General features: G+C 43.0%; 1 protein-coding gene across 1 annotated transcript in view; it reads left to right on the top strand.

The window, feature by feature from the left end:
• LOC118388975 (thioredoxin reductase 1, cytoplasmic-like) overlaps nucleotides 1-22,867 on the top strand; it is a 33,381-nt gene extending 10,514 nt beyond the window's left edge. The window contains exons 5-16 of the mRNA XM_035778622.1: nucleotides 230-302; nucleotides 5,891-6,013; nucleotides 6,308-6,450; nucleotides 6,624-6,739; nucleotides 10,280-10,505; nucleotides 11,028-11,120; nucleotides 11,388-11,464; nucleotides 18,266-18,422; nucleotides 18,796-18,903; nucleotides 20,453-20,548; nucleotides 20,922-21,056; nucleotides 21,599-22,867. Coding sequence (XP_035634515.1) covers nucleotides 230-302; nucleotides 5,891-6,013; nucleotides 6,308-6,450; nucleotides 6,624-6,739; nucleotides 10,280-10,505; nucleotides 11,028-11,120; nucleotides 11,388-11,464; nucleotides 18,266-18,422; nucleotides 18,796-18,903; nucleotides 20,453-20,548; nucleotides 20,922-21,056; nucleotides 21,599-21,661 — 1,410 coding nt within the window. The 3' untranslated portion in view covers nucleotides 21,662-22,867. The remainder of the gene's footprint in view (nucleotides 1-229; nucleotides 303-5,890; nucleotides 6,014-6,307; nucleotides 6,451-6,623; nucleotides 6,740-10,279; nucleotides 10,506-11,027; nucleotides 11,121-11,387; nucleotides 11,465-18,265; nucleotides 18,423-18,795; nucleotides 18,904-20,452; nucleotides 20,549-20,921; nucleotides 21,057-21,598) is intronic.
• The last annotated feature ends 650 nt before the right edge of the window (nucleotides 22,868-23,517 follow it).

The raw sequence follows: 23,517 nt of genomic DNA, 5'->3' as shown, positions 1-23,517 counted from the left end.
GAGATGCAAGACCTCGCTCTCACACAGTATCTGCGTATGGGCACGTGTTCATTTCGCCCTGTTCACCTGAATGGTAGCCAGGGCACCAAAACAGTTGAGAAGTTGAGCCTCAACGCTCTTCGCTGCAGAAATGTACCCTTTACGCTGTTTATTTTCTGAGTATTGCTGAGTACCTTTTAAGCAAGTTGTCTAAATGGACATCTGCCCTCTTGTGCTTCTCATGGGATAGGAGGCAGCGACGCTGGGGAAGAAGGTGATGGTGTTGGACTATGTGGTGCCCACACCAAAAGGGAACTCCTGGGGTGAGTAGGGCTTCCCTGGCGTACTGCTTACGTGTCACTCTTCTTCAGCCAACCTTGTATTAACTTTAAGGGGTTACAGAGTTCATGTTTACAGTGAATTCATTCAGATTGTTTAAAGAGTTTATTGATGTGCAATGGGAATTTTATTACTTTTATATGATTGAGAACTACACGACATGACTAAGTATGTGGACACCTGATCGTCAAACATCTCATTCCAAAGTCATAGGCGTTTAATATGAGGTTGGTTCCCCCCTTTGCTGCTATAACAGCCTGTTGGAACATTGCTGCAAGGACTTACTTCCAGTCAGCCACGAGCATTAGAGAGTTCGGCACTGCTGTTTGGGTGGTTAGGCCTGGTTCTCAGTCGGCTTTCCAATTCATCCCAAAGGTGTTTGATGGGATTGAGGTCAAGGCTCAAGTTATTCCACACCTATCTCGACAAACCATTTCTGTAGGGACCTCACTTTGTCATGCTGAAAAAGGAAAGGACCTTCCCCTAACTGTTGCCACAAAGTTGAAGACACAATGTCATTGTATGCTTTAGGGTTAAGATTTCCCTTCACTGGAACTAAGGGGCCTAGCCTGAACCATGGAAAAACATCCCCAGACCATTATTCCTCCTTCACCTAACTTTACAATTGGCACTATACATTGGGGCAGATGGTGTTCTCCTGGCATCTGCCAAACCCAGGTTTGTCTGTTGGACTGCCAGGTGGTGAAGCGTGATTCATTACTTCAGTTTCCACTGCTCCAAAGTCCAATGAGCTTTACACCACTCCAGCCGACACTTGGCATTGCGCATGGTGATCTTAGGCTTGTGTGCAGCTGCTCAGCCATGGAAACCCATTTCATTAAGCTCCCGACGAACAGTTATTGTGCTGATGTTGCTTGCAGAGGCCGTTTGGAATTCTGAAGTGAGTGTTGCAACGGAGGACAGGCAATTATTTTTTTAAATGTACCCTCTTCAGCACTCGACAGTCCTGTTTTGTGAGCTTGTGTGGCCTACCACTTCGAGGCTGAGCCGTTGTTGCTACTATACTTCACAATAACAGCACTAACAGTTGACCGGGGAAGGTCTAGCAGGGCAGAAATATTATGGACTGTCTTGTTGGAAAGGTATCATCCTATGACGGTGCCACGTTGAAAGTCACTGAGCTCTTCAGTAAGGCCATTCTACTGCCAATGTTTGTCTGTGGAGATTGCATGGCTATGTGTTTTATTTTGTGCAATGAGTGTGGCTGAATTAGCCGAATCCACTAATTTAAAGGGGTGTCCACATACTGGTATGTATGTATGTACAGTTGAAGTCGGAAGTTTACATACATTTAGGTTGGAGTCATTAAAACTCGTTTTTCAACCACTCCACAAATTTCTTGTTAAGCAAATTATAGTTTTGGCAAGTCTGTTACGACATCTACTTTGTGCATGACACAAGTAATTTTTCCAACAATTGTTTAGACAGATTATTTCATTTATAATTCACTATCACAATTCCAGTGGGTCAGAAGTGTGCATAGACTAAGTTGACTGTGCCTTTAAACGGCTTGGAAAATTCAAGAAAATGATGCCATGGCTTTAGAAGTTTCTGATAGGCTAATTGACATAATTTGAGTCAATTGGAGGTGTACCTGTCTATGTATTTCAGGGTCTACCTTCAAACTCAGTGCCTTTTTGCTTGACATCATGGGAAAATCTAAAGAAATCAGCCAAGACCTCAGAGAAAAAAAATTGTAGACCTCCACAAGTCTGGTTCATCTTTGGGAGCAATTTCCATATGCCTGAAAGTCCAACATTCATCTGTACAGACAATAGTATGCAAGTATAAACACCAGCTCTGTCAGGAGGATTGGGCCAAGCTTCACCCAACTTATTGTGGGAAGCTTGTGGAAGGCTACCCAAAACGTTTGACCCATGTTGAACAATTTAAAGGCAATGCTACCAAATACTAATTGAGTATATGTAAACTTCTGACCCACTGGGAATGTGATGAAAGAAATAAAAGCTGAATGAAATCATTCTCTCTAATATTATTCTGACATTTCACATTCTTAAAGTAAAGACCCAAGGCAGGGAATTTTTACTAGGATTAAATGTTGGGAATTATGAAAAACGGATTTTAAATGTATTTGGCTAAGGTTTCAGTGTGTGCATTTTTTTTCTGTATCATTGGTTAGTATTGGATTACGCTATTGACTGGAAATGAAAGAATGAGAATACCGATTACTGCCAAGTGATTAGCCTGGCTTGTGCTAGCAACGTTATTTTATTGTTTGGTATGATTTAATGTGTTACACTTTTACATGAACAAGTATTATTACTAAAAGATGCACAGCCTTGAGGAAAGTTTGGTGAGCAGATTCAACATGAGCTCAAGAGGAAAGGACTGCTGCTCGCAGACTTTACAGGAGGTGATGATCCTGAACTCTCTGTCCTGATAGGAGCAGACTACTACTGGCAGATAGTCTCTCCACTTTGCTGGATACTAACAGAGATGCTTGTTGCTTCAGAGAGCACTTTTGGATGGTCGGTGTAGGCACCAGTGATGGACGATACCATGTGGAGTTACCATGAAAACGCAAACGACTAGAACCCGAGACGACTACAGTTCAGACTGCACGAGATCGCAGATCGCATGGCAGACATCAAGAAAGCCTTTCTGCAGATATCCCTAGCTGAGAGACAGCGACTCCGTGGAAGTCCTGCGGGTCACCAATTGGAGAAAATTAAGAGGAGCTGTGTGCTGATGATGACGAGTGGTATTTGGAGCTTCCCCAAGTCCATTCTTGCTCGCAGCTACAATCAGGAAGCACCTGAAACCATACAAAACAGAACATCCAGGAGTTGTAGAGGGACAATGAGTGACTCGATGTAGATTACTTAATTTCAAGTTCACGCAATGTTAGAGACTTACTCTGTGAGCATTTGCTTTGCAGTTGTATCGACTGCAGGCATGGACCTCTGCAAGTGGATGACTCTACTGAGCTCAAAATAAAATGGGAGGAGAGTACAACAACTGACCACACGTTGGTGGCAGGGACACGGAGCATTGCTGAAAATGTTAGGCTTGGTGTAGAAACAAGAAACCGATTTACTTTGTTTGACCTCAGACCACTACTGTACATTCTAAAGCAAAAGGAGAAGGCAAAGAGAAGGGTTTTGCCGTCATTTTGCATGCATCTTCGACCCTATTGGCTTCCTGACCCCCTTTACCAGGATCAAGTGTGTGTTCCAGGAAATGTGGGACTGACATGGGACTCAGCTTGGACAAATGAGTGACCACCGGATTTGACGCTAGAATGTGTTCAGAACTACACCATCTTGCCATACCAAGGTGGTACAGAACAGACATGCAGCCTCAGAAAAACCACACCCTGAAACTAGACATGTTCTGTGACAAGAGAAAAGGCTTACAGTGCAGTATCTTACCTGTAAGGTGTAACACAAAACAGCGAAACAAGTCCAGGATGGCCCCTCTCCAGAAAATGACGCTGGAGCTGTGATTATTTGCTAGTCTCGCTCCAATCTGACCACACTGAAAAATGGTACAAACACAGATCAGAGTGTGGACAGACTCGAGGATTGTGCTGCATTGGCTTTGCAGTTCAGCTCAAAAATGGAAACCGTTTGTCGCAAACAGTGACGGAGATCCAGTCCTTGACCAACCGAGAGTCCTGGTCACACAATGAAGGGAAAACAAATCCAGCAGATCTCCCTAAGGAGGACAAACTGTTCAAAACCAAAAAAGCCAGCTATGGTGGAACGGACCTAGCGATCAGTCAGAGGAAGCTAATAAGGTCCCGGAAGAGGTGATCACAGAACATCACTGAGCCGTTGTTGGAGCTCGACGGGTACAGCAAACTGAAAGGAGTGTTCACAGTGACTTCCTGGATATAGCGATTCACAGCCAATGCTCATACAGACACAAGGTGAACTGACTGCTGGCAAACTGTTTGAAGCAGAAAAGTACTGGCTCAAAGTAACACGCGTTTCAGTCAGGAGATCAAACTGCTGAATGCAGGAAAAAACCTAAACGATGACTGAAATCAAACAAACTGTTCCTGGACAAGGAAGAACTACTCAATGTAGGAGGAAGAATGCAACAGTCCAACATACCATTCAGAGAGCAGCACCCATGGGTTCTGCCCAGCAAACCCAGATACTCAGAAATGCTGATGTAGTACTATCATGAGAAGGTGATGCATTCTGGAATATCAGTCACTCTAGTGCAAATCAAAGATACTGGATCTTGCGTGCTAGTCAAGAGCACCATGGCTAGATGCACAATCTGCAAGAGATTCAAAGCAAAGGCCGGATAGCAGGACACTGCTTTTACCAAAAGACAAAATAACTGAATCCCCACCACAGATGTGGATCTTGCCGGATCGTTTTACGTGAAAGCAAATGGTTCTGTGAAGAAGTCCTACATTGCGCTGTTCACTTGTGCTGTTCCCAGAGCAATAGATTTGGATCTGATCTCAGGTCAGCCAAGAGACATTTCATGTTAGGTTATGCAGAGTAACTCATTCTGACAATTCAAAAACGTTCAAGGGAGGTGGTCAGGACTTGAAAGATCTGTAGAAATCAATAAAATATCTCCCAACTCTTGGAGTTCTTCTCAGAAAGAGGCATTGCCTGGAGGATCATCATCGGCAAGTGAGCAGCCTGGTCGGGCAGATTCTGTGAGACTCGTCTTATCAGTCAAAACATGCCTGAGAAGTTCTCGAGAGCTTCACTCAACTTTTGAAGAAATGTACACACAAAATATGAAAATGCACTCACTACTATAACTCGCTCTGGACAAGAGCACCTGCTAAATTACAAAAATGTAAATGTAATGTGCACAGTCCTGACTGGTTGAAGCAATCCTCATCTCTAGGCCTCTGACCTTCAAGTACAATGAAGTGATTGAACCACAACTCCTGACACCAGCCCACTTCCTGGCGCACAAGCTATTTCCGAATGATGCTCAACAAGGTAGGAAAAGACATGCAGATGTAAGTACAGGTAGAGACTTGTGACCAGCTTCTGGAACAGCTGGCGAAGAGACTACTTGCTGGACTTAGTCAGCACACAGCCCACCACACTAAAAGTGGGTGACGTTTGCGCTCATCGGAGAATGGAGATGGTTCTCAATCTCCATCACAATCTGTTTTGGATTACACTATTGACTGCAAGTACCAGAATGGATTTGCGACAGGAAGTGATGAGAATGCTCCAGTTATAAACAAGTGACGTGATTAGCCTGGCTTGCACTAACAACTTTTATTGTTTTGAACTGTCTAAAGTGGTGAAATGTCGCGTGAACAAGTACTATAAGCTTTCATCTTATACCTGACATCTCAAGTCGTTACTTTGAAGATAGTTTTACTATATTACGAGTGTGTGTGTGTGTCTTCAACTTAACTTGCAGTTGTTTTTTTGTTGTTTCAGACATACAATCTTACAGAAACTGCTGCAGGGCCACCGACGCATAAATCAAAATAGCTAGCAGAATACCGCTGTTTTCAGTTGCAACATGTCTGCGTGTTTCAATGGGATCTCAATGAAATCTCCAAATGTGTGATTCTGTACGTGTCCCTGAACAGGCCTGGGTGGCACGTGCGTGAACGTGGGCTGCATCCCCAAGAAGCTGATGCACCAGACAGCCCTGCTCGGGACGTCCATGCAGGACGCCCGCAAGTTTGGCTGGAAGGTGCCTGAGGAGACAGGTAGCGTCTGTTAGCTTACTGTGTCTAGTTAGGTTGCAGTGTCTGTATTAGCCACCTCATCCAAAGTTGTATGCTTCTAAGGATATTTGGAACAGAGCCACGGTCAGTGCTAGGCATGAAACATGAGGAGTAAGAGTACACTTTCTTTCCTTTGAAAACATTCAACATATAATGAAGAGGTCAAAATGTAATACTTCCAGCTGAGTACTTTTTCAGTAAGGGTAATAAATGACTAAATACACTTTTTAAAAAAAAACATTTTTGTTGACGTTGTCATTCTGGTCTGGTTTCCAGTGAAGCACAACTGGGAGACGATGAAGACTGCAGTGAACAACTACATTGGCTCGTTGAACTGGGGCTACCGTATGGCACTGCGCGACAAAAACGTTAACTACGTCAACTCCTACGCAGAGTTCATCGAGCCACACAAAATCAAGGTTGGCACCCTGAAAATGTATAAGCAAATGTCTAACCATGGTTATTTTCTGATGCGTTTTAATTTTGAATTGACTTGCCTTCTATTTTCATACTTAATTTACTGCCTTTACTGACTTAAAACGACTATTCTTTCAGTGTGTAAGAGAGCATTTGACACACTACTTCCCCTCAGGCGACCAACAAGCGAGGAAAGGAGACCTTCCACACAGCAGCTAAGTTTATCCTGGCGACGGGCGAGAGGCCGCGTTACCTGGGCATCCCCGGAGACAAAGAGTACTGCATCACCAGGTGAGACCACCCCCTCCCCAATTGCTCAGACGTTGCATGCATCAACCAATGGTTGTGTACCACGTCATTGACTGTGCCGTGAGGCACCAGATTGTTATAACATAAGATGTGGGTTGCTGATAGGTAAAATACCTATCCAGATCTGGCATGCATCAGCAACACCTGGACAGAGTAATGTGCCCATTATTTAACCCACAATCCAATTTGACTGCTGTCCAGCCAGAGGAAAGCCCTCATTATTCAATCAACACAACAAGATAGTGTATTCAGAAAGTATGCAGACCCCTTGACACTCTCCACAGTTTGCCTTATTCTAAAATCAACTATTTTTTTCCCCCTCATCAATCAACACACAATATCCCATAATGACAAAGCAAAAACTTATATTATATATATATATATAATGTTTTGCCAAAGTATTCCGACCCTTTACTCAGTACTTTGTTGACGCACCTTAGGCAGAGATTACAGCCTCGAGTCATCTTGGGTATGACGCTACAAGCTTGGCACACCTGTATTTGGGGAGTTTCTCCCATTCCTCTCTGCATATTCTCTCAAGATCTGTCAGGTTGGATGGGGAGTGTCGCTGCACAGCTTTTTTCAGGTCTCTCCAGAGATATTCGATCTGGTTGAAGTCCAGGCTCTGGCTGGGCCACTCAAGGACATTCAGAGACTTGTCCTGAAGCCAATCCTGAGTTGTCTTGGCTGTGTGTTTTGGGTCATTGTCCTGTTGGAAGGGGAACCATCACCCCAGTCTGAGGTCCTGAGAGCTCTGGAGGAGGTTCTCATCAAGGATCTCTGTACTTTCCACAGAGGAACTCTGGAGCTCTGTCAGTAACCATTGGGTTCTTGGTCACCTCCCTGACCAAGGCCCTTCTCCCCCGATTGCTCAGTTTGGCCGGGAAGCCAGCTCTAGGAAGAGTCTTGGTGGTTCCAAACTTCTTCCATTTTAAGATTGGTGGAGGCCACTGTGTTCTTGGGAACTTTCCTAGATCTGTGCCTCGACACAATCCTTAAACGGAGCGCTATGGAATATTCCTTTGACCTCATGGCTTGGTTTTTGCTCTGACATGCACTGTCAACTGTGGGACCTTATGTAGATGCACCTAAGCTCAATTTCAGGTCTCATAGCAAAAGGTCTGAAGACTTATGGAAATAAGGTATTTCTGTTTGACATTTTGTGGTAAATTTGCAAACATTTCAAAACCTGTTTTTTGTTTTGCCATTATGGGGTATTGTGTGTAGATTGAGGGTGGAAATAATTTAATCAGTTTTAGAATAAGGCTGTAACGTAACAAAATGTGGTATAAGCCAAAGGGTCTGACTACTTTCCGAATGCACTGTATAAACACACTGCAGGTGGCTTCATTAGTGTACACTGTAGTAAAACTATTTCCATCGGCATTAGAAACGGAAGTTTCTTATTGGACAAGTTAAGGTAATCCCCCCCCCTTCACTCAGAAAAAGAAGTGAAATGTGGATGGACATAACTTCTTGATACTACCCATCCCGGATCCGGGAGCGCAATCATCGCCTGAAACTAATTAGCATAATGCAGCGGAATAAATATCCCTATAAAATCTTCTTATTTATGAAAATCACAAATGAAATGTATTGAGACACAGCTTAGCCTTTTAATCACACGGTCATCTCAGATTTTCAAAATAATGCTTTACAGCCAACGCTAGACAAGTGTTTGTAAGTTTATCATAGCCTAGCATAGCATTATGCCCTGCTAGCAGCAGGCAACATTTTCACAAGAATAAGAAAAGCAATCAAATTAAATAATTTACCTTTGAAGAACTTTCGGATGTTTTCACTCACGAGACTCCCAGTTGGATAGCAAATTTTTATATTTTTTATTTTTATATTTTTGTAATAGCTCCGTTTGCTCTTCACGTTTGGCTGAGAAATCGACTATCTGTCACTACAACGGCAAACGTTTTTCCAAATTAGCTCCATAATATCGACAGAAACATGGCAAACGTTGTTTAGAATCAATCCTCAAGGTGTTTTTCACATATCTATTCGATAGTATATCCGTCGCGACAATTGGTTTCTCATTAGAAGCGATTGGAATAATGGCTACCTCTGTACTTTACGCAAGATTTTCTGCGGGAGCCATCATGTGACCACTTGCTCAATGTGGTCCCTTACGGCTATTCTTCTCATTGGCATGAGGCGGTTTCAAAAAATGCGGCACTTCCTGATTGGATTTTTAGCTGGGTTTCGCCTGTAATATCTTTGCAGTTTTGGAAATGTTAGTGTTTTCTATCCAAAGCTGTCAATTATATGCATAGTCGAGCCTCTTGTGACAAAATATCCCGTTTTTAAAACGGGAACGTTTTTTTTAAATCCAAAAATGAAAATACTGCCCCACAGTCACAAAAGGATAAGGGATGTGGAACATTGACACTAAGCTTGTGCACCGGAACACACACACACACACACACACCTTCCCCAGGTGAGCTAAAATATCTAATTCCCACCACAGGAGGTCTTGTATCTCAGGTCATTCATTTAATAAGGCTATAATCTCCCACTTGTCTAAACGCAGGTTGTCTAGAAGCTGAACCTCTTTGTGTTGGTGTGCTTTTGCTAACCTACATGTCATAGGGACAGACCCTGGTATCCACACCCTGGTATCCATCTCTGTACCCTTTTAAAGCAAATTGTATGCCTGATAGATGTTTTGTGACTGAATACATTTTCAGAGTACATTCTTGTCTACTGGCGTCAAAGTTCACAGCCAGACCCATTTCAGACTACATAACCAGTCTTTAGCCTGACTTTTTGTTTATAGTTTGGGAATTTAACGGTTAAAGTAAGTTATTGTGTCTAATGCAGTGGTCACCAACCTTTTCTGATTCAAGGTATTACATTTTTGCATCTGAGCTCCTAGAGTGTGCGCCTCTCTTTTATTTTCAAGTTATTAACTTTTTAAAACATGAAATCACTCATTAAAAACAGCAGCTCTTTTCTGCCTTGCTTGACAGTCTCTCTCTCTGATCATAGTTTTAAAAGTTCTAACATCTCACTTAGTATCAAACTTTGCCGTAGAAGCTGCAGGCACAGTGATTTTGAGCTATCCTAATCCGATTGGTCCAGCAATAGGTGCACTTGATTTAGCACTCCGGGTCGGCCAGGTTTTATACCTTGAGACAAATGAAATGGTTCTAAATGGGAACAATTCGCTTACCTGGCACGGAGGGCAGCTGAATCAAGTGAACCTACCACAAACTGCGTGGGACAAATTTGAAATGAATAGGAGCACAAGGCTTTATCGTTGGAATTTCTACAGAAATGTTTGGCAATCGACTAGGAATGCCTTGAAGATCAACCAGGTGATCACAATTGACTGGTTTGTGATCACTGGTCTAGTGAATGAATCTGACATTCCAGGTATTTCACATACTAATCGCAGAAAGACTGGGAGAATTGTGGCGTTTTTATACATTTTTAAGTGCATTATGGGTTTAAAAACGGAAGTGCACCCTACTATGGCTGATCTTCCCCTGTCTGTGGGTGTCTATGCTGCAGCGATGACCTGTTCTCGCTCCCCCACTGCCCCGGCAAGACCCTGGTGATCGGGGCATCCTACGTGGCACTGGAGTGCGGGGGTTTCCTTGCGGGCCTGGGCCTGGACGTGACGGTCATGGTACGCTCCATCTTGCTGAGGGGCTTCGACCAGGACATGGCCAACCGCGCCGGGGATCACATGGAAGAGCATGGTGTCAAGTTCCTCCGGAAGTACGTCCCAGTCAAGGTGAGCCAATGTGAGTTATCTACTACTAGACCAGTGTTCAAATAGTGTTTGAAGTCTTTCAAATACTATGAATGTTGCCTTCGCCTGGGTCAAGTTTGCACTCATGGGACTTTTCTATTGGTTCCCATTGCTACAGTTAAGCTTAATCATGCACGGCTAGTATTTGAAATGATTTCAATAGTATGTGAACTCAGGTACTACTACTACACCCTTTGTATCTTTACTCTGCTGTTCAGGGCTTTCTTTATGGCCTTTTTATGGTTCGGAAATGCCTGGGCTAAATTGTTCTGTCATCAGGGAAGTTGTGTAATATTTCGCTATTTATCGGAAGAGTCCTGTCATCAGATTAAGTCTAAAGTTCATGGATGTTAGTCTTTGAAGGTGAACTAAATTTAAAAACTACAATCTTTCAGAGTGAAAGATGCCTTCAGTTCACCCGGCCTTGGCAATTATAGTATTATAGAGAATTTTGTAGCTAGATACACTTTTTTTCCCCCCCATACAATGAATTTTATATGTCAGGTGGAGGAGCTGGAGGCAGGCACTCCTGGGAGGCTGAAGGTGACAGCCAAGAGCACGGAGAGTGACGAGACCATCGAGGGAGAATACAACACTGTATGTACGCATTAAAGTCCCCTTAACCCCAATAGCCAAAGTAAATCTGTGAAATGAAACCAATACTGTTACTTAAATCTGCGAACAAAGTACTTTAACATATTGCATTAGGCATTATCAAACTCTGCATGATTGTCAGTCTTTGAGCCTTCACTATAAGATGTTTTGTCCAGCAAAATTGAGTCATTCTTGCTTTGTAGGGATGACAGGCTTTATTTTTTGGGTGAATGGTCCCTTTAACCCGGTGACTTCCTTGTCCTCCCTCAGGTGTTGATAGCCGTGGGGCGTGACGCGTGTACAGGCAAGATCGGCCTGGGTCAAGCCGGAGTCAAAGTCAACCCCAAGTAAGTTTAACTTAGGGATAGGTGTCCCTTCAGACAGAACAGTTGTAAATCATTCAGCGTCGTGTGTCACGATCGCAGAAAGTTTAAATTCATGTTAGTATAACTGCACTGTCCAATTTACAGTAGCTATTACTGGGAAAAAAATGCCATGCTATTAGTTGAGCTCCCAACAACAAAACACTTTTTTTTTACCACGTTAGGTTTGATCAATTCACCTCTGAAGGTGAAATGTGTACTTAAATCAGAGCAAGATTTCAGAATGTATCATCCGTAGGGTCCCAGAGATAACATCAAGTGTCGTTTTGTTAGATAAAATAAATTTTTCATTTCCTACAAATGTCCATATAAGCATGCACGATCAATATTGTATTTCCATTCATTAAATTTGCGAAGAAAGGAATCGGTGAAAATCTAACCCTAAACGTTGTTTCAACCAGTCAAATCGCATTTCGATGTATTCCTCAGAGATCCTAGAACGTAACCAGACTCCACTATATTATTAGGAGTGTAGTATATCCTATAGGACACCAAATTTGTTCAGAGAGCAACACCTTCATGGCACGCCGATGATGCGGGCGGCCTTCACATGATTGACTTTAACTTTGGAAAATAAGCCCCAATCGGGGTCAAACAAAGCTAGCTAGATAGCCAATGAGCGGGGCTTTACGGGAGTATGCGGAAACCCAGTATCTGTCGCAAAATGTTGCTGCTAACCTTGTCCGACGTCAAGCCTTTCCTTTTGGACAAATATTTAAGAGCATGGAGAGTTATGAAAATGGGGTGTTTTGCAAATGTTGAACTTATAATATGGCTACTAATACTGGAAAAGCTAAATCAAAGCCCAAGTATACAGATTTGACGATATTCTTGCAGACAAATTTAATGAGAATGTAAATGTCTCCTTCACGATTTGCCCAAATGTACCTGGGTGACTTCACACTAAATGTCATGTAGTTTGCTCATACTTCAAATTATCCATCTGAAACTTTGCACATACACTGCCATCTTGTGGACACCATCGCAATTACAACCAGAGTGATGGCCAGATGTAGGGACCTTCCTGTTGCATTTCAAAGATGGTGGTAAAAAACAACTGGTTGTTTTTTGTCTTTGTATTTTCTTCTACCAGATCTATTGTTATATTCTCCTACATTCCTTTCACATTTCCACAAACTTCAGTGTTTCCTTTCAAATGGTACCAAGAATATGCATATGCTTCGGGGGCTGAGCTACAGGCAGTTAGATTTGGGTATGTAATTTTAGGCAAAAAAAAACAAGTTTAAAAAAAAAACATTTCCTTAAGTTAACTTTCCTTTTATTTTCTTCTACTCTCTCATTTCATTCATGCACCCTCGCGACTGTCACCAATGAGACGCAGACAAGGGTGTGTGTGCACACGCCTGTACCTTTAAGGCTCTCTACAGTCATGGTGATTCAGCACTATTGCCTCACCAGATGTGTGTGTGTGTGTGTGTGTGTGTGTGTGTGTGTGAGAACTGAACGGGAGGGGTTTTTGTGGGGATAAGAGTTTTTGTGTTCGTGCTTTTTTGTGCTGTTACATTGGGACGTAACGGTATCTAAAAAATCTCAAGCTTCTTTAAAATATTGTTAACCGGATTGACTGAGGAAGAAGTGTTTTCATGGGGTTTCTAACATGCAGTTCGGTTATGAATGGGTCAGCCCTACAGAGTGCTCTCGGCCAACGGGATTAAGCAAGCGCATGAGCCAGGCTTAGGAGTGAGTGTGCCTTAGTCAGTCATATGCCTCAGTCATATGACCTGGTCCCTAGCAGCATTTAAGGACATGAATGTGTAGTTCATACATGCATAATCTATGAGAAGAATGACTGTTTTACCTCAATAAGCTACGAAATCCGTAGTTTGAAAGTGACTGTTTACTGGAAGCTGCGCAGTGCCATTTTCCTTACATTTTCCCCCACGTTGGCCAGCCCCCTAGCAATTCATGTTCCAGCCAACGAGGTTCAGCACCTCACCATTTGAGTGAGAACTAGACCGATGCGCACACACAGCAGAGCGAGAGAGAGCAATGACATGATGCACATATGTGACGTAGCACACAGATTTCGGTGACCACTTTTGGCTCGTGAGTGCTCCTTTCAGAACTACTGGCAAAAAAATTATACAAACATAACGGAGAATCTCTTTAACATGGAGCTGACTGACACACAGCTTAAGGTGCACCAGGTTCGGCCTCTCGGTTACACTACATGATTGCTTACCAGGCTGGCTAAAGCGACCCAAGTCAGGTGGACTTTGAGTTTGGTATCAACCAGACTAGTAGTTTACATGTGTATTTTTACATAGCTGTTACTGAGCATTTGTCCTTTGCCAAGATAATCGTCCACATGACGGGTGTGGCATATCAAGAAGCTAATTCAACAGCATGATCAATTACACAGGTGCACCTATTGCTGGGGACAATAAAAGGCCATTAAAAGGCAGTTTTGTTACACAACACAATGCTACAGATGCCATGCCACCTCAACACAATGCCACCTCAAGTTGAAGGAGCATGCAATTGGCATGACTTGGCTGACTGCAGGAATTGAACGTTAATTTCTCAACCATAAACAGCCTCTGTTGTTTTTAGAGAATTTAACAGCAAGTCCAACAAGCCTCACAACCGCAGACAATGTGTAACCATGCCAGCCCAGGAACTCCACATCCGACTTCTTCAGCTGCAGGATCGCCTGGGACAAGCTACCCGGACAGCTGATGGAACTGTCTCAGGGAAGCTCATCTGCATGCTCGTCGACCTCACCACGGCCTTGACCTGACTGCAGTTCGTCGTCTTAATCGACTTCAGTGGGCAAATGCTCACCTTCGATGGCTACTGGCACGCTGAAGAAGTGTGCTCTTCTCGGATGAATCCCTGTACTGGGCAGACGGTGGCGTGTTGGCGAGACGTTTGCTGACGTCAACATTGTGAACAGAGTACCCCATGGTGGAAGTGGTGTTATGGTATGGTTAGGCATAAGCTATGGACAACAAACAAAATAGCATTTTATCGATGGCAATTTAAATACTGTGACGACATCTGTGACATGATCCTGAGGCCAATTGTTGTGCCATTTCATCTGCCGCAATCATCCCATGTTTCTGCATGATAATGCACGGCCCCATGTCACAAGGATCTGTACTCAACTCCTGGAAGCTGAAAATGTCCAAGTTCTTCTATGGCCTGCATACTAACCAGAGGTGTCACCCATTGAGCATGCTTGGGATGCTCTGGATCGACGTGTACGACCGTGTGTTCCAGTTCCCTCCAATATCCAGCAACTTCGCATAGCCAATGAAAAGGACTGGGACAACATTCCAAAAGCCACAACGAGCAGCTTGATCAACTCTATGCGAAGGAGATGCGTCACGCAGCATAAGGGAAATATAGATAATGGATGGTTTTCTGATCCACCTCCCTACTTTTCTTAGGTACTGTGTCTGACCAACCGATGCATATCTGTATTCCCAGTCATGTGAAATCCATAGATTAGGGCCTAATGCTTTTATTTAAATTGACTGACGTCTTCATTTGAACTGTAACTCAGTAGTATCTTTGAAATTGTTGCATTTTTATACATTTTTGTTCAGTATATATGCAGGTCTCATTTGTGCTACATGACTGTCGTTGATGATGAATCATCCTCATCGTTGTTGAATACTTTGTCTCTGTTTTTGTGATTGCAAGATCTTAGCCCCACCCAGACAGTCAGTACCTTCTTCATGGCCACAACCTAGGGCTAGGCGCTATGCCCTATTTGACTATACCGCTAATGATGCATGGGCCAGTTGGCGTTTTTACTTTACCTTCTATGACGATATTTTTATGTTTGTTTGTTAAATGTGATATGCAACTCAGGCATGTGTAATGTCCGTTTTTATAGTTTACTCCGTTTTGCTTCTTGAGTAGTCTTCCTCCTCCTGCATGCCGCTTCCCACCATGCCTTGCCCGCTGTCACTCAAGGAGAGAGCAGTTTGTTGACCATTGATTCACGAGCACGTTCTTGCCTTTCACTCAGCATGTTCCGATGCCACAAGATGTTTGTGTGAGCATGTCAACATCTTGTTGCAGCTATATGGCAGTTCATATGCTGCAGGGGATGGGAGACTAGTCAGGATCGAGGGAAAGATGAACGGAACAAAGTACAGAGATCCTTGAAGAGAACCTGCTCCAGACCTCTCAGGACCTCAGACTGGGGTGAAGGTTTACCTTCCAACAGGAAAATGACCCTAAGCACACAGTGAAGACAACCCAGGAGTGGCTTCGGGACAAGTCTCTGAATGTCCTTGAGGGGCCCAGCCAGAGGCTGGACTTGATCCCGATCTGACATCTCTTTCAACCTGAGAGCTGGAGAGGATCTGCAGAGAATGAGAGAAACTCCTCAAATATAAACTCAGCAAAAAAAGAAACTTCCCTTTTTCAGGACCCTGTCTTTCAACGATCATTTGTAAAAATCCAAATATCTTCACTGTAAAGGGTTTAAACACGGTTTCCCATGTTCAATGAACCACAAACAATTAATGCACTTGTGGAATTATGATTTTATACATTCTAATCAATTCCATACAATTGTGTTTCAGGGTGGAATATTCTAATCATTCAATTAACCAGTTGGATATAGGGGGCGCTATTTTAATTTTTGGATGAAAAACATTCCCGTTTTAAACAAGATATTTTGTCACGAAAAGATGCTCGACTATGCATATAATTGACAGCTTTGGAAAGAAAACACTCTGACGTTTCCAAAACTACAAAGATATTGTCTGTGAGTGCAACCGAACTGATGTTACAGGCGAAACCCAGATAAAAATCCAATCAGAAAGTGCCAATGGCTCCTTATATGGCTGTGAAGGAGCTAGGAGTCAGCTTATGTTTTCCCCAAGGTGTCTACAGCATTGTGACGTATTTGTAGGCATATCATTGGAAGATTGACCATAAGGGACTACATCTACCAGGTGGTCGCTTGGTGTCCTCCGTTGCAATTATTGCGTAAACTCCAGCTGCAGTATTTTTCCATTTGCTTCTGATGAGAAAGCCAACTGCCACCACTGATAGATTATGGAATAGATATGTGAAAAACACCTTGAGGATTGATTCTAAACAACGTTTGCCATGTTTCTGTCGATATTATGGAGCTAATTTGGATAGAAGTTCGGCGTGACTGCATTTTCCGGTCTTTTTCTTAGCCAAACGTGATGAACAAACCGGAGCTATTTCGTCTACACAAATAATCTTTTGGGGGAAAAAATGAACATTTGCTATCCAACTAAGAGTCTCGTCATTGAAAACATACAAAGTTCTTCAAAGGTAAATTATTTTATTTGAATTGCTTTTCTTGTTTTTGTGAAAATGTTGCCTGCTGAATGCTAGGCTTAATGCTATGCTAGGCTATCAATACTCTTACACAAATGCTTGTGTAGCTTTGGTTGAAAAGCATATTTTGAAAATCTGAGATGACAGTGTTGTTAACAAAAGGCTAAGCTTGTGTTTGAATATGTTTATTTAATTTAATTTGTGATTTTTCATGAATAGGAAACGTTGCGTTATGGGAATGAGCTTGAGGCTATGATTACGCTCCCGGATACGGGATTGCTCGACGCTAGAGGTTAATGCAGATGGTGGCCACACCAGATACTATGACTGTTGATTTTGACCCCCCCTTTTGTTCAGGGACATATTATTCCATTTCTGTTAGTCACATGTCAGTGGAACTTATTCAGTTTGTCTCAGTTGTTGAATCTTGTTCTGTTCATGCAAATATTTAAATACTTTAAGTTTGCTGAAAATTAACACCGTTGACCGTGTGAGGATGTTCCTGTTTTTTTTTTTAGTTTAGGTGTGCCAAGCTTGTAAACTCATACCCAAGAATACGCAAGGCTGTAATCGCTGCCAAAGGTGCTTCAACAAAGTACTGAGTAAAGGGTCTGAATAGTTATCTAAATGTGATATTTCATTTTTATACAGTTGCACACATTTCTAAACTTATTTTTGCTTTGTCATTATGGGGTGTAGATTGGGGGGGCAATTTAATCAATTTTAGAATAAGGCTGTAACGTAACAATGTGGAAAAGGTCTTTCCGAATGCACTGTATATGGTATTTTCTTTACTTAAATAATGCACCATTAAAAAGTGTGACCCGAACACCCTCTTATTGGTTTACCCTCAATCACGGAACCGTGTTGTTCTTTACGTAGATATTTCTCAACCGGGAAACACACAACCACTCTTTTGTCAACATCCTATGGTCACATTACATAATTCTTTCACATCACATGTCGCAAGATCTGAGTCTTTCATTTGCGAACATTTTCACCGAATAGTCTTAGCTTAATGTAGAATGCACGTTGGGAATGATAAAATATTTACTATGTTTGTATTCCACTTAATTGTCAAGTGGGATTTATTGACCAAATTCTGTACGTGTTGGACCTTTCACTTTACTCTGTTCTCCAATGAGTTCCTATGATGCCCTAAACATTTTTCAGTCCGTCCACTGGATAATAAAGGTCAAATAGATTGGTGCGTATGTGTTCTGCAAACTGTTCTTATACATGTATGTGTAATAAGTCTTGACCAGGGATCTGCAATTTGTGGCTCCATGGGGATCTATAATAGTCAAATAGATACGTACAACAGGAAACCATTTTCTACAGTTTTTCACCTTGGGTTTGTACCGTTTAATGTTGTCAAGGGGGAGAACATGTGTATGGCACTAACAGAACATTATCTGACTATTTGCCAGTCATTTTACCCTAGCTAAGCTTCCACTCTTCCTCCCCCAGGAACGGTAAGGTTCCGGTGAACGACGAGGAACAGACCAACGTGCCTCACATCTACGCCATCGGAGACATCCTGGAGGGCAAGTGGGAGCTGACACCCGTGGCCATCCAGGCCGGAAAGCTGCTGGCACGCCGGCTGTACGCGGGAGCCTCGCTCAAGGTAATTATTGGACAGCGGGCCTTGATTCACCCCCCCTGGGAGTTAACATGCTTTTCTATTGATAGACCATGGCAGTTTGTCAGTGTGACTCTTCTCTCTGTTGTCCCTCTGCTTTTAATAAGATTGTCTTTTGTTGCTTTCAAGTTCAAATCTTAATGTTGGCCCTCGTTGATGTTAAATGGTGGGGCCTTTGCTCTCCACCTAAAATGTAAAAACGAGGAGAAACCATGTAAAAAAATGTCCCAAGCTTCTATTGTCATACTGTAGTATATTCTGTCTGGTGAACCTCCAATGTGACTCCACCTGGTAAAGACTGTAAATTGTCATGTCTTGTTGTTTATTATTAACTGCGGTTGAATGTTGTTGTGTGCAGTGTGACTACGTAAACGTTCCCACCACTGTGTTCACCCCTCTGGAGTATGGCGCCTGTGGGCATTCTGAGGAGAAAGCTATTGAGCTGTACGGCCAAGACAACTTGGAGGTAGCTGCTGACGCAACACACAGACACACAGACACAGAGCCCACTTCCAGCCTAGTGGTACCGCAGCCACATCACACACTTCCTTGCACTGAAGGTTATAGACCAAAATCAACTGACATTTAGGCTCTGCTCCAATCTCCAATATGCATTGTAGCATACCAATTTAAATGTGGATATTGACTTGCCAGCTATTAAACGGTGATACCGATCATATACACTCAGTGGTCAGTTTATTAGGTACACCACCCCGTTCACAAATGGTTCGCTCCTACAGAGTGACTCATTCAGTTACTGTTCGATTGAATGTTAGAATGGGCAAAACTAGTGACCTAAGCGACTTTGAGCATGGTTGAGCGTTGTCACGCGCACCGGTTACAGTATCTCAGAAACAGACGCGTCCTGGGCTTTTCACGCACAGGAGCGTGACAAACAAAACCACAACATGCAGTCCTTTGGGCGAAAACAACACATTGATAAGAGGTTGAAGGAGAACGGCAAGAATCGTGCAAGCTAACGGGCGGGCCACAAACAGGCAAGTAACGGCGCAGTTAGTGGTGTGCAGAACGGAATCTCGGACCACACAACTCCGTCGGTCCTTGTCACGAATGGTCTATTGGCGGCAGACACCCACACCGGGCTCCACCGCTGTCAGCTTAAAACAAGAAGCGGCTCCAGTGGTCATGCTATCACCAACACTGGACAATTGAGAGGTGGACAAACTTTACCTGGTCTGATGAATCCTGGTTCCGTCATGCTAATGGCTGAGTCACGCTAATGGCTGAGTCACGATTTGGCATAAGCAGCATGAGTCCATAGCCCCATCCTGCCTGGCGTCAAATGTATAGGCTGGTGGCTGTGGTGTCATGTTGTGGGGAATATGTTTTCCTGGCACAGGTCCCTTGATACCAATTGAGCAACATTTCCATGTCCTGAAATTCCTGTTCTGGAAGCAATGGGGGGGTCCGACCAGTACTAGATGGGTGTACCTTATAAAATGTCCACTGACTGTATAATACTATCATATATATGTGTATATATATTAATTATGCAGCTAACGTATCACAGGTTAATGTTGTAGTGTTAGTGTACATGAGACAAGAACTTTACATTTTGTGTTGAAATGGATCCCACTGCTGACACCGTACTGTAACATGCTGTTAGAATGACAAAAAAAAGCAAAGGTCAAGTTCAATACCGGTAATACTGTTATAAATGGGGCCCTGTGTTTTGTGCAATCATGTGACACAGCAGGATTTGATCCTGTATTTTAAGCCTTATCCAGACATGAGAATTGCCCATTAAATGAAAGGTATTGTCTGAGGATGGTGCTGGACCCTCTGGCATAAAAAGAAAAGGTGACAGTTTGAATGTAAAAAAATAAATAAAATAATAATGGTTCAATAAAATAAACATGTCACACGCTTGCACAGAACACAGGGCCTAGTTATAACACCACACTGTAGAAACATACATGCATGACACTTTTAATGCAAGTTATTCTGCCCTTTCTGTACGTGTGTGTATTTAACGTGTGTCCTTAACTGTGTAGGTGTACCACAGTCTCTTCTGGCCTCTGGAGTTCACTGTCCCCAACAGGGACAACAACAAGTGCTACTCCAAGATCATCTGCAATAAACTGGACAATGTAGGAACCCTCCCCTCTCCTAACTCACCTGACTACCTGTTTGATTCATGGACACTGCAATTGTCACTTTTTCTGTGTAGAGTTAAAAAATTCTCACATTGAAAACTTCTAGGAAACCCGAAAAATGTTTTTTTTTTTGGAGGAACAAAAATCTTCCACCCTTGTCTCTGGTCAAGAAGCTATGTGAACACTTTGTCACTTTTGACTCCATATTTCTGAAAGCTGTTCTAGAATAACAGTGGTGCCCACTGTATGTCGAATTCAATAGCCATATTGAAGAAGAATGCAAGTTCTGATATGCAGGGTCTGGCTAACATAACAAACTAGTAGATTACCTATACACTTGATCTATCAGTAACATCACTCTCTGCAGGACCGTGTGATCGGGTTCCACTACCTGGGGCCCAACGCAGGCGAGGTGACGCAGGGCTATGGCGTGGCCATGAAGTGCGGACTGACTAAAGAGCAGCTGGACAACACCATCGGCATCCACCCCACCTGCGCTGAGGTAAGACTGATCGCACACCAGCTGCAGGCCGCGTTTTCATTCGACTTGCTCCCCCATTTTTGCCCTCGTTTTTTTTTCCCTCCTTGGATCGGGTGTAGACATAGGATGTGCGCCCTCTATCCATCTCCATCTTTCCCATGAATCACTTCTGACTGCTTTTGATTGACGTAACAAAAAAATGTAAAAACATGTGAATGTATAACATGCAAGTCCCGCCACGGTGCAAAAAAGTAACTTGCAGAGCAGGTCTGGCAGTGAGCCACAAGAGGTTATTCGACCTTAGAACCTATCAAATCAAGAATGTAATTGTTAACTAAATGCTGGAAAACTAACTACTGTAACAGCTGACAGTTAGTGCCACAGGTTACTATTGCCATTACGTTCAAGGCTAATGTTATCACAGTATTTTGTAGCTAGTGTACCCTCTATCTCTATGGTTGTAGCTTTAATTGGTTGCTTTTGCCCAGTTGTTTTTACATTTGTGAACGAGCCGCAGCACCACACCACAGAGATCAACGGTCGTTCTGCTTCTTCTCTTCCAGATCTTCACCACCATGGAGGTGACCAAGAGCTCGGGCGGTGACATCACCCAGGCGGGCTGCTGAGGTTAAACCCTGCTCGTTTAGCAGGCTGTCCCGTTCTTCATCTTAGATATCTCCATCTCGCCCTCGCTCTCACCTTGTATCTCTGTGCCAACCTGGCCGCCACTCAAATTCTACATCCAAGACCAATCTCTTCTCAGGAAAAAACAATGAGGTGATTAGAAACCAGGGTAACGGGGTCTGAATGAATAAATCCACTCATTTTGGGAATAGAGGTGGATGGGGAAATATGTCTCACTGTCTGAAAGATTGAGCCAAAAGATGCACTGAGGGGGCCTGTAGCGTGGACATACAAGGTGAGATAATGAGAGGAGGTGAGTTACGATCTATGGGATAGCCTACTAGACAGCGGGGTTACTCTGCTGCTTTTACAAGGTGCCACTTGTGTGTCTTGCTCAGAGGTGCACCACCCCTCTAGGGATGTGTGAGTGCTGTTTGACGTCCTGGCCCTTAACCCAGTCGCTGCGGTGGGCTAGGACCGACGTCCCTCTGTGTCCAAAGGCACATGGGGTGAACCGAACCCTTCGTCCAACTCCCCAACTTAAACACATTTTACACACGCATGCATACACTCACGCAAGATATTGTTACTTTTGTCATCAGGTCTCTTCTGTCAAGCCATCAACATTCTTGGCAGAAGTGTACTGTCAAATATCTCGTATGAAGAAGAAAAAAATCATTGAGGTTAATTAATGTGGGGGGCAAAGTATATATTTGTTTTTAATCTGCATTTCTCACGGTATCGACCTTTCTCCACATCAAGGTCGTTGGCCTTAGATTAAAGATGCCTCCCAGTTCCAATTTTTACCAACGTGTTACCCAAAAAGGTGACGGAAGTCAAGAGAAAGCCTCCGACATTCAAAGCTCTGCTGCTTTAGGAAACACTTTCTGTTAGGACTTCCAAGGAATGAATACACAAAACTCAAATTGTACTGAATGTTAAAAATAAATACATCTCAAGTTTACAGTGGAGAATTAAACAAATGCTTCTTTGTATCAGTTTGCTGTTTCGTTTGCCTCTGCGTTATTTGTGTATTTAAGATGTAGCCAATCTGGTAGAGGAATTTATTTACTCTTAAAATACTGTCCTATCTGACCACTGTTGTTGAGCAGTGACACCAGTCAAATTGTATAAATGACTGCTTCACTGGTATCACCTTTGTAGATTATATTTTGTAGACAAATAAAAGTTGTCAACATACAAGCTAACATCTTGGCTGTTCGTTTGCTGTCTCAAAGTGAAATTGAAGATTTTTTATTTTTTTTGCTTCTATCATGAAGCGATCTGTTCCGTGTGGTTGCCTACGTGGGGGTTAGTGGTTGGTGTAATCTTGTGCATGCAAGAATGTCAGGTTTACAGGAAAGTACTGAAGGACGTGGGGTGATTAGGGTTCCTTAGCAACCTGCAAAGATACGTAGTCGGGTGTATAGTCTTCAGTCTGGTGTCGTTTCCTTCTTACTGGAAAGGGCCAGCAATGTAGCCTACACCGTGATCCGCTTGTGTCATCTTGCCAAGTGTGACTGACATTGGAGCTGGGACATTACTTGCATATCAAAAAGTATCATTAGTACAAGTGTATTGGTAAAGGGAAAGATATGTTGGCTATTTGTCAAGGCAATTGCTCTTCAACCTATATTATTGAACCTGTAAGTTTCTAAAGTTTAATTATGACTGAGGGAGGATTTTAGGAAAAAATCTCTTTCACATTGTTTACTGAGATCCCTCTTTCCATACAAGTGGGCGTGCTGTTTAATAGTGATGATAATTAAAATAATCCAATAATGATCTTCATTCATCGCCCACATCGGTACAGTGGATCAAGCCAGTCTGTTGAAGTGGCCACCCAACATCCGAAAAG

The sequence above is a fragment of the Oncorhynchus keta genome, chromosome 10 (genome assembly GCF_023373465.1).
Source record: "Oncorhynchus keta strain PuntledgeMale-10-30-2019 chromosome 10, Oket_V2, whole genome shotgun sequence".
NCBI classification, from domain to species: Eukaryota; Metazoa; Chordata; class Actinopteri; order Salmoniformes; family Salmonidae; genus Oncorhynchus; species Oncorhynchus keta.
This window is presented reverse-complemented; position numbering and strand designations above follow the sequence as displayed.